Raw genomic sequence first — 10,996 nt, 5'->3', positions numbered from 1 at the left:
GTTCTCCCCTGCGTGCCGGGGGGCCTGCCCCTGCAGCGGGGGGGCTCTGGTGGAGTCCCCGAGGGGCTGGAAGGCGTTCGGTAGCCCTGAGCCGCGGTGCCGTGCTGCTGGAGCCTGTCCCGGGGGCGCCGGGGTCCCGGTTCGCGGCCCGCTGGCTTTTGCCCCTCGCGGGCCGCCGTAGCGCCGCCGGCCGCGGAGCGTCGCGGTTGCCATGGGGACGGGACGCGGCCAATGGGGAGGAGCGGGCCCCGCGTCCCGACCGGGACGCCAAGTCTCGCGAGATGTCGCGGGGCGGCGCGCGCCTCTCGGCCCTCCCATAACCCCGCGCGGGAGCCCGGCCCCTTCCTTTTCCGCCATCTTGCTGCGCCGGTGAGTCGCGGCAGCCGCGGGTCCCGGCCGCCATCCGCGGCCCCCCGCCCCCATCCGGGCCCCGCGCCCGCCTCCGCTCGCCTCGCCGGGGCCGCCAGGCTGCGCCCGACCCGCCCGGCCCCCTTTGAGCCGCCGGCGTGTCCCCTAGCGCTCTCGGGAGCCTCCAGAGCGGAGGGGGGGGGGGTGCGGCGGCCGCCGCCTGTGGCTCCGCAGAGAGCGGGGCGGGGGCCGGGGCCGGGCCCGCCTCGGAGGGTCCCTGGCTCCGCCGTGAAGGCCTCGCGGGCCGCCCGGGAGCGCCGCTGTCAGGGGGCGAGCGCCGCGCTCGGGCCTTCCCCGCCCGGGGGGCGCACGGAGCTGCGCGGCCCTTGCGTCCTGCAGCTTCTGCTGCGGATCAGCGAGAGGAGGAGCGTTTATTGTATTTCAGTGCCGTGTGCGACTGCGGTTTAAACGGGGCTGACCCGTGACTGGGTTCTAAAGGCTAAAGCGACTCACCCGGGAAGAGTGTCAGACTGCTGAAACGTCTGAGCGGTGTTTTTTAAGTCTTCACATATGTGTTGATAAAGTGAAGTTTAAATAAGCAAATCACACTTCCTAACTTGGTTCCGTAGTTGTGAGTCCTCTTGGGTATATTGGAGTATGTGACTTCATCTGCTTTTTAGCCTAAGAATCCTTTTTAAAGTTTAATGCAACTTTCTGTCAGTCTTAGATATTTTATGTCTAAAATTAGCCTTAAAAAAGCTCTCTGCTCGGTATTGCTTGGCTGAAAAACTGGTGTATATGTAACAGCCTCTTGTCTTCCCCACAGGCACCATGGTGCGCATGAATGTTCTAGCCGATGCTCTCAAAAGCATCAACAATGCAGAGAAACGTGGGAAACGCCAAGTTCTCATTAGGCCGTGCTCCAAAGTAATTGTCCGGTTTTTGACTGTGATGATGAAGCACGGTAAGTGTGGAGCGCAGGGCGCTGACTGGTTTCTCAGTCATGGTTTCTGTGGATGCTGTTGTATTAAAGTGCTTTTTGATTAGATTAGGACGCTTAAAATAGTTTTTTACGACGTAGTTAATGGAGTTGTATTAATATAGCCTAGTATTATTTATTTGATGTGGTTTTTTGCTAATCTTCTGTAGGTTACATTGGAGAATTTGAGATAATTGATGACCACAGAGCTGGGAAGATTGTTGTCAATCTTACAGGCAGGCTCAACAAGGTAAGATTTGTCTTTCTGAATTCAGTTTTCTAGGAAGCTGTTTAAATTACGCTTTTGGTTTTTTAATGTTTGTCTGCTTCGGTTCTTAAAGAATTGCTTGTAAAGAAGGTGGTGATTATGGCATCCATGTAAATGAGAGTAATGTGGGTGTTACCAGTGGTTATCAAATGCTTGTCAAGTTTTTATGTATGTGGATACATATTGGTATTATTGACGTTTCTTCTAAACTCAATATGTAAGACATTTCAGGGAAGTCATCTTGTAAGTGCTGTGTATTTCTCTTGTCTTTGAAGGCTTTCTGGCTACCTAGTGATTTCTTGGTTTCTTTGGTGTTTAAGCTTTCTGGAAGACTTGTCTTAAGGGGTAGGAACTGAGTTCTCTCCAGTCATTGTCTAATACCTCTAAGTGTTGTGAAGACAAACGTTCTGCTGCTGGATGGGCTTTGCTTGCAATTGCAGGAAAATAGAATGTTTGTTAATGAGTGCTTTTTAAATTCTTGGGGTATATGAGATATTCAGGTGTGTTGTGGAGTTATTTTTACTCCTTTTGTCTCAAAGTGTTGAGTTGTCCAATTCTGTTATGACTTGCTGTGCATCGTTGTTTCCGTTTTAGTCAAGTGAGACATGGTTCCTCAATAAGGAAATGAAAAAATACTTGGTCAAAGTACGATAGGAGCTGTCTCCACAGTGAACAGATATTGCAGTAGAAAATGGCTTGAGTGTAGCCAGAGAATTTTCACACAACACAAGCTACTGTTGTTAAAAATACTGCATGTCAGGTTTGAGTGTGTAGTGTTCTTTGGGCTCTGTGGGATGGTTTTGTAGCAGATGGTGCAGGGTGCAGGTGGATATAACGTTTCTCAGTAGTGGCTGTAGGGGAAGAGTTGTTTGGGTCAGAAGAATGTCCATCGTGTAGGAAGTATCCTTGCTGTTGGATATTTATTGAGATGCTTGGAGCCAGTGAGGTAACTGGAGGTGGTAGCAGTGGTACGGTCAGCAATATGATTAACTTGAAAACTTCAGTAACTTGTGCCTCTTAATTTCAACCTGTTTAAAATCTACAGGTGTTTTTTTTGCTAACTATGTACGATGATTAGAAGTAGAACATCACTGGATAATGTTGCATTCTTTGATGATATAGGATGTTTAGTAATCTCAATTATTTATGGTGTGCTTTGGTGCTTTCCCATTCATATGTTAATTGAGCTTCAGCAGTGTAAGTCACCCTGTTGAGCTGAGGAGGAGGTGGAGAGGCTAAGGAAATAACAAGGGAAGAGCTGTGTGAGAGTCAGCTTGTCTGGGAGGGAGTGCTCTTTTGTACTATGGGCCTGATCTTTTGCTGCCAAAAATATTTCAAGTGCAGTTGTTAAATTCCTTTTTTTAAATGAGTTGGATTGAGAAATGTATAAATCCAGTTTATGAAGTTAATAAGTTTGTAATGATATTTTGTTCTACAGTGTGGTGTAATCAGTCCCAGATTTGATGTTCAGCTGAAGGATTTGGAAAAGTGGCAGAACAATCTGCTACCGTCACGTCAGTTTGGGTGAGTATGGAGGAGAGTTTACTCTGCAACATATGTAAAAGTGTGGGGGGTTTTTATTACGCTTTCATACCGCCTGAGTTAGATTCACCTGACACCTTTCCTCTTACCAGTCTGGAGGGAGATACCAGTCTAAAAGTCCGTCTTCCACAGAAATGCTCTTTGTAACCGATTTTAAAAGAGGCACTACTAAGCAAGGACCTGTTTTTTGCTCAGCTTTGCATTTCTACAGTTTAGCAGGAAAATACAACTTTTCTCTTACTTATTTTGATTTTATTAATGGCCATTTGTAGATGGAGGAGGAGTCAAGCAAGTTACCTCGTCAATGGGAGTAGGTTGTGCTACTTTAATTAAACTTCCTGATTGTGTATAAGTTGACTAGATTTTAAGATATGAGAGACTCAGAGCTTCTGTTAAAAAGACCTCTACAGCACTGAAAATCTTACTGTTACAGAGTATGTTTTTCCTTCCCAGAAATCACTGAGTCAAGAGTAATAAATCTCAGTACATTGGGATGACAGAGCTGGAAGGGTGTTGAGGGCTCAGCCAGTCTGTCAGGGTTAACAGTGCCGTGCTGTTCCTTTTCCTAATGCTCCAGTGATGAGCTGCTTGCTTTAGCTGTACCTGTATAGGGAGCATTTGTAGGGGGAAGGGACAAGACCTTCTGGGACACGAAGCTGTGTGGATGAAGAGTGCCAATAAGCCAGATGTTGGCATTAGCAGTGACTGAGGCTGCTCCAGTTGTCAGTCCAGATCCTCCTCTGCATCTGTGCACAGTGCTCAAAACGGAGACAAAGCGTCTAGGGATGAGGAGCCGTCTGGCACCGTGGCAGCTCTACCTGCTCTGAAGAAAAATGTCTGCTTAAGATAGAAGCACACTCTTTCTAAGAACTACAACAGCTCAGCTGAGTTTATAGTGGGAATGCACAAGAAAACTTCTTACTGAGACTAATGCAAATGCTTGGAGCGCAGAAGCCTGTAGATGCCCTATGTGTGCTGCAGAGCTGTACGCTTGTGAGTGGAGTTCCTTTATCATTGTCCCATAACCCGCTCTTAGTTCTGTTAGGCCCAGTCCTACAGAAACCGATGTTACTCTGGAAATACAGAACTGAAGTCAGTGCTGTCAGCTCTGCTTGAGTGTAAGGCGGGACGATAAACCAAGCGTTTGTTCTTTCTTCACAGGTACATTGTACTGACAACCTCAGCTGGCATCATGGACCATGAGGAGGCTAGGCGAAAACACACAGGAGGCAAAATCCTGGGATTCTTTTTCTAAAACTTGTAAAAAAAGAGGATATTAATAAACCATTCAGATGGACTCTGGTGTTTCCAGTCGATGTTTTAATGACTCGTAGCACTACCTCGGCAGTGATTGTAACGGGCACCTCTTCAGTAGTGCCTGTGTTCCTTCTATACTGCAGATGACATTCAGGTTCCACACCGTTGCTGGTCACAATTTTTATTTCTGTTAATAATGTAACATACTTTGAGTAATTACTGCTTGAATGACAGCTACAGGTCTCTACAGAATAGGCTTAGCAGGGGAGCGCTAATGTTAAACTGCATTTGTCTCTCATGTGGTAGGATTGCCTCTTGGTGTTAGACACGTGCCTCCATAGTTACATATATGTGTGACTTACCTTTTAGCTAAATAATAGAAAGTGCCTTGCGAGAAGATACTTCCCAGTTTGGTTTAAAAGGTTATGAGTTGTGGGATTGTGGAGTAATGAAGATGGTTGAAGTTAGGTGACAGACTTGTTCCGCATTTTACAGTCTAAGGAGTAGCTGAGGTGAGTATTTTTTTTTTAATTGAAAATTCTGGTTTGGAAGCTCTTTGGTTTTGGCTAGGGAGGTTCCTGTGCAGCTGCTCTGCATGTTGCACTGTTGAGGATTTCTTTGGGTTACTTTTTGGAGTGAGGAAATGAGGATCTCTGAACCTGCAGGTGGTGAATGTTTAGTACTGAATGAGTTACTGGTCTTTGTTTCAGGCGTCTGGTGACAGAAGTGAAGACACCTCTTTCACAGCAGTGCACAGCAGATGCCTGCAGCCGAAGAGCTGCTTTGAGGTGATGGAGAACGGGAGGCAAACTTCTGGGCTGACTGTGTTGTCCTTGAATAGCAATTGGAAATACCTTGGCTTATTTTGCTTTGTTTGGAGTCCTTGTTAGGAAGGAGCCAATTTTGACAAGCCTTAGAGCAGCCCTTGAATTTGTGGTTTTCCTGATACAAATGGTTGGAAACAATTTGCCTTCCTGGTGACATGTTCCGATCCTTGATACGTGTGGTTGCTCGAGTCAGAAGTGTGCCTTAAAGGTGATAATTCCTCACAAAGCTTTTCAGAGCGCCTTGAGGTGGAAGTAACTGTCTTCAGGCACAAAGTCCTTAAAATCTGTGGTGTGTAACTGTGTAACCTGGTCCAGTCTGGTCTCTTACTTTTTATGGAGAAAATGAGAAGGTGCTAAGTGAACAGGTCTTAAAGCTTTGTAGAGAGGCAGCAGAGTCTTTCCTAATGTGGTGGATCTGAGGAACAAGAAGGTAGCAACAAAGCTGTGAAAGAATGGTTACAGTAAGTGTTGTGGTGTATGCGAGTGTCCCCTAACAGTCCTGTGGTTTGACTGAGAAGAGCAAAGGAGTAATAAAAGGCTATTTTACCTGCTTTATCTCAGTCGCATGGCAAGCTAATGTCACAAAACATGAACTGCAGGTGGTATCAAATTCAAATATGGTTTGATTTGAGACAGAGTTTTGTTTAGCTGAAGACAGAGATCTGTATCCTGAATTACAAGGGGTAGTTATGAAGTCAACGTCTGTTTTGACCTCTTTCATTGTCAGATTAAACTATTTTCTCTTCTGTGCTCAGTGGGGATAATTCTGCAGTTCTAAGCACTGACACACACAGGCTGTTTAATTTCTAGTTTAGAGTAACCCTGAAGAGTGTATCAAGATTCCACTCTTCCTTTTTATAAAATCGTGATCTATTGGTCCAGAATAGAACACCTTTCTGATACTTGCTGGAGAAAGGTCAGCACCACTTTAAGGCATCCTTTAGATTAAAGCGGTCCTAGCCACAGGTGTTTAAAATCAGGTCAAAACTTAAAACTCAAGTTGTGAAAATTACTGGTGAAATCAGAAGTAGTTGGGAGAAGGTTGGTGACACATCTCTGGGATACAGGCTGGTCTCACTTCTGCTGTCAGACATGTGATAAGTATTTACAGATGTCAGTTGTCATTTCTCCTTGTGCCGTTTCTTAAGAACATGATAAAACATGTTCAAAACGCCTGCCACGCATCAGGCGAAATCCCTCTGTATTGCTGCAGTGGGAAATTGTCAACAGATGGCAGCAGCTGAGTTTGAATTGCTGGTGGCTGAGGGCAATCTGTGAGATTTGAGCTGTCCTGGTCTCCCTGCTCCTGCTACAGAGCTGAATATTCCAGCTTCTCCTGCACTATGATCCACAAAGATAACTTTTTCTGTCTTTTGTGCAATAGGGCCTGATTGAAGATATGGGAGTTGAGAATGAGTATGGATCTTGGAAATACAGCAATGGGGTTAAAAGCCAGGTGCATATGTGAGTGGCTTCCCTGGAAATGCTCTTTCTTCTAGTTCTTTTGTTTGTTTTCTGGCACAGGTGATTCAGTCGCCTCCCTTCCCCTGAGTGGAGTGTGTGTTTCAGCTGGAGTTTCACTGGCTGAAGATGGGAGAAGGAAAACTGCAGGACAAAAAATATATGGAATGTAAAAGTGGGGAAATTAATACTTAAGTTACTAAGGCAACTGTTCCACCTTCTAAAATCTGAGTTGGGAGCTAAGTCTAGAAGAGACGCTTGGTTATCTTCTCTTACCCTTTTATAAAAAGGGCCCCAATCTTCATTCCTGTTGAATTTCACCCTATTGAGTTCCATATGTGAGGGAGCAAACATGAACAGTAAGATACACCAGTGGCAAAGCTATAATGATTACTCCCAGAAAGCATCAAGCAAGTTAAACCCCTTTCTGCTAAATCTCTTCCGTGCCAGTGACAAGTCTCAGTCTAACAAGGCAGTCAAATTCTCATCTGGTTTCTTCAATAAACTAAATGTGCCTGACTGCTACGACTGTTTTGTTCTTGGGTTGGCATTGGGGCCGCGGTCACTTTGCAGTTGTGGTTGATCAAACTTTAGTGCCACGCACAGCACAGTGCAGCAGGATGCTTGAGATCAGCCAGCTGAAAACACCCAGCAACCACCACTTACACTTTTTATAGTGACATAAAACACTGTTAAAGTGGATGCCAAATGGTCTATAAAAGTAAATGGGTCAGGTGCATATTTAATGAGTAGCTTGTTCTCCCTCCTCTGGGCTGTAATTTTCCCAGTCCTCTCAGGACACCCCAGCTCATCAGTCTTGTGACCGAGTTGAGAATAGTGATGCTGTTGGTACCATTGTGCTGCTGGGATGGGGCAGAATTCAAGTTCCATATCTAGCTTAGTTTTTACTGAAGGTCATATCTGCTGGCACTGCTCTTAATTGTGGCGTTTGCAGTCCTGTTGTGTCTGCTGCATTTGGACAGGGGGTCCTAGCAGGGCACGTGCCCTACCCAAAACTTTGTCAAGGAGATATTTTTCTTTCCATCTGGAGGGGTAGTGCTGTCTGAGGGCAAACCACGGAAATGCAGTGTTCCTGCTACTCTATTGCTGTTCCCTCTCGTGTCTTCATCATTTTTAACCAGGAGCTGATCTGCTTCAAATCTCATTAATTTTATTTATTGTTCCTATTCTCTAATCACGTTGTGCTACCCATTCTACAGAAAAGTTTTTCTAGAAGCTTGCAATCCCCTGCCTGTGGTCTCTAGATGTCTCTCTTGCCTTAATATAAGAAACCATGAAAAAAGAACACTTGGTGTGTGATCTTGGATACAAAAGTGTATGTGCAACACTGCTCTGTCTACACCTCCCAAGCTAGATTAGGCTGGGATTTGTGCCTTCTATTGTGAGGAAGAAACGTGGCATAACCATTCCTGTTGGCTTCCACTGACACAAGTAGAATGTGCTTTCAGTTGGACTGGGCTGTGGGCAGGAAGGAGCAAGGGTTATGTCTGGTAGCCGGAGAAGAAAAGCAGGTGATGAGGGAGGTTAAAAAGAAGCTGCTGCTGACCCCCACCTCTGGTGTACTTTCCCAGTCTCTACAGATGGAGCCTAATTGGTATTTGGTCTGTTGTTTAGTGCAGTTTAAGTTTGTTTTAAAAAACCAAAGGAACATCAACGAGAACTTCAGGTTTTTAGTGTCTTTACAAATCAGGCCTTCAACCATAAGAATGAAAAAAACTCTGGGGAAAACAAAAGCGGTTTTTTTCCTTTTCTCCCTACACCTCTGCAATTCCCATGGGTGCCTCTCTTCACTTGCAGTAGCTTGCCCAGCTGTATTCTTGCATAACAGGATCCTCGACGTATAATCCACAAGTCTGTGTGGGCTGGTAATTAGTGCTGGCCCTCATTCAGTCCCTGGGTTTCATTCCTCAGGGTGGCAACATTAGCCCCTCAGTTAAGTATCTGCACCTCAGATTTGAAACCATTTTCACCTTGTCTGAGCAGGCTGTGGAGCTGGGAGCTGACTGCACACGTTGCTGTAGTTGAGTGGAGGCCTGTTAGCTCTGGTGTGGGATGGGTGGGTGGATTTGTCCATCTTGGGCAGAAGTCAAAGCCTTGCCTGTTTTCCAATACCAGTGGAGGATTTCTGACTCAGTTCTTTCAGTTTAAAGTGAAAACCAATTATAGTTCAGCCTAGAGAGCAGGAATTTGAGTTTGGTGGGATGCCTTGCTTACTGTGTGAAGCATTGTCAGATGCAAGATGAGATGCGCGTGGTGGGACCACTAAATGCATCTGCTACCTGCCAGGCAGACATTTGCCTCAGGAGGGAAGCAAAGACCAGGAGGCTATTTTTAGCTCTGAAACATTTTTCTTGAATGACATTCAGTCCTCACCAGCCTTTGATGAGCAGAGAAATAACCCCTCAAGGGAATGACAGAAGGTGGCTGGATCTGAGCCCAGCTCCCGGCACGGCCGTGGGAGCACCAGGGCAGCTCCGGGCACAGAGCCTGCAGGTGTCACCGGGTGAGAGCGAAACACTCGCTGGGTGGCAGGGGGCTGGAGCTGGCAGTACAGGAATGTATCAGAGCCTGAGGAAAAATGACTCTGACCCCCCTTTCCTGATAGAGACCTAGTCCTACAGCGTGGGGCACAGGGATGAGAACCACAATCCCGCGGCACATCAGGAGTCAGCCCTGTTTCCCATGCCCAGGTGGGAGAACCCACCTTTCAAATCAGCAAAATACAAACCTAGTGCTGGTAGGTGGCAGCTACAGAAACAGATACAGCAATAGCAGATAACATGCCTTGATAGCTGAAATAAAAAGCATTAAATTGTACAAAAGTGAGCTTTAATTGCTAACTCTCTCCTGCCTGCTTAAATCACTAAAAACAAAAGTCTGGTCTTTAGTCATGAGCACTTCCAGGCAGAGCAGACGTGATAGGGGAAACATGTTTGGAATAAATATTGATGTGAATGACACTTACGAGGTACAGTGTGGCATATTTATTTCTCTGTAGTTAGCATTGTAGCAGAGCTTGATATGAGAAGGGTTCCTTACTCACGTCTGTGTGTGCATGCATAAAAATAACAAGGGACTGTTATGGGTAGAATGCAGATGACTTTCCTGTCTCTGCAGTTAGCACCAGCGTGTCGATGGCATCATTTATTGTGGGAGATGAGCAAGTGGCCTAAGCATGGCTGTGCTTTGAGAAAACCCTCTCTTCCTTGTGTCAAATAGGAGACAAGTGAGACAGCAGAATAAGAGGCTGGCTCTTCTCCTGCCCATGGTGGCTCTACGCTGCTTTCAGCTGCTGTGGAGCTCCTCTGAGGGTGAGATGTGTCTCACCAGCCCCACTCCTGGCAGCCTGGCTGCAGCCAACAGCTTCAACTCGAGCTATGGCTGGAGTGGGAGGGGAGTGGAACTAGCCTGATTATCTCACAGGAATTTAATTGCAGAGGTGCGGGTGGCCAGGTGAAAGCTGGTCTTCTGAGGAGTTGGGTGCTCCAAGTGTGGATATGGTGATAGAGTTAAGGTTGGTTGCTTGAATATGCAGGTTGTGTTCCTTTCCACTGATGGGAACCTGCTCATCTTATTCTTGTCTTGCTTTTCTGTGCTGGTGCACCAGGTGCATTTTTGCACACCCATCCCTGGTGCTCTTAGCTGGGAGTGGTGTTGGAAGCTGTGCAGGAAGGTGCTTGTTCACTTGCCTAGAGCCTGCTCCGTCCTGCTGGCTGTGAGGGGGTCCAGCAGTCCTGCTGCTGCCCTGCCCCTTCTCGTTTCACGGGGTTTGGGGTTTCTTGCCCTTAAAGAGCGAGAGCCTGCAGTAATTTTAAAAGCATCGACCAGTTCAATGAGGACTTCCCAGTGGAGTTGTCATTTCCCCCCAAGTTTCTAGAACAAGGGAAGGAAAGCCTTGCTAAGGGTCCGTGCATGGGCAGATGCCGCCTGTCAGCTGCACAGGGCCCCTCGCAACAGCTTCTGGGCAAAGCTCTTAGCACTCAAGTGGTTCAGCAGACATTGTCTTTCAGATGCTACTTTGCAACAACAGTAAGTTTCTCATCTCTTCTGCGTGTGTTTTAACATCAGAACGTGTGGAAATGGGCAATCTTGGACTTTTACTGTCCTGGTTAAACTTTGAGAGATATTGGCTGGTGGATTGCAGAGCTTCTTGGGGAATGGAAGGGAAGACAATGAGGTAGGCAGACAAAGGGACTGTCTGAGCTCTGTTTACCTAAGAAAAATCATGAGACATTTCAATGTAGAAGAGCCAAGGCTTCTCAGGCTGGCTGTGAATGCTGAGTACTATCTCAG

The 10,996-nt window shown here is 46.5% G+C and overlaps 1 protein-coding gene across 1 annotated transcript; it reads left to right on the top strand.

The window, feature by feature from the left end:
* Positions 1–255: 255 nt before the first annotated feature.
* On the top strand, positions 256–4,434 carry RPS15A (ribosomal protein S15a). The gene is made up of 5 exons (XM_069869913.1): positions 256–369; positions 1,175–1,312; positions 1,498–1,577; positions 3,034–3,119; positions 4,299–4,434. The coding sequence occupies exons 2-5, from the start codon at positions 1,180–1,182 to the stop codon at positions 4,390–4,392; spliced, it is 393 nt and encodes a 130-aa protein (XP_069726014.1). The 5' UTR covers positions 256–369; positions 1,175–1,179; the 3' UTR covers positions 4,393–4,434.
* Positions 4,435–10,996: the final 6,562 nt, after the last annotated feature.

Source organism: Phaenicophaeus curvirostris, chromosome 16 (genome assembly GCF_032191515.1).
Source record: "Phaenicophaeus curvirostris isolate KB17595 chromosome 16, BPBGC_Pcur_1.0, whole genome shotgun sequence".
Lineage (NCBI taxonomy): Eukaryota > Metazoa > Chordata > Aves > Cuculiformes > Cuculidae > Phaenicophaeus > Phaenicophaeus curvirostris.
Note: the sequence above shows the minus strand (reverse complement) of the source record. Positions and strands in the feature narration are given on the sequence as shown.

Bases quoted from the DNA above. Each gene is read 5' to 3' on its own strand.
- RPS15A (XM_069869913.1), top strand. From the start codon at position 1,180: ATGGTGCGCATGAATGTTCTAGCCGATGCTCTCAAAAGCATCAACAAT. The intron at 1,313-1,497 runs GTAAGTGTGGAG...AATCTTCTGTAG, and splicing joins GACTGTGATGATGAAGCACG to GTTACATTGGAGAATTTGAG. The intron at 1,578-3,033 runs GTAAGATTTGTC...TTTGTTCTACAG, and splicing joins TTACAGGCAGGCTCAACAAG to TGTGGTGTAATCAGTCCCAG.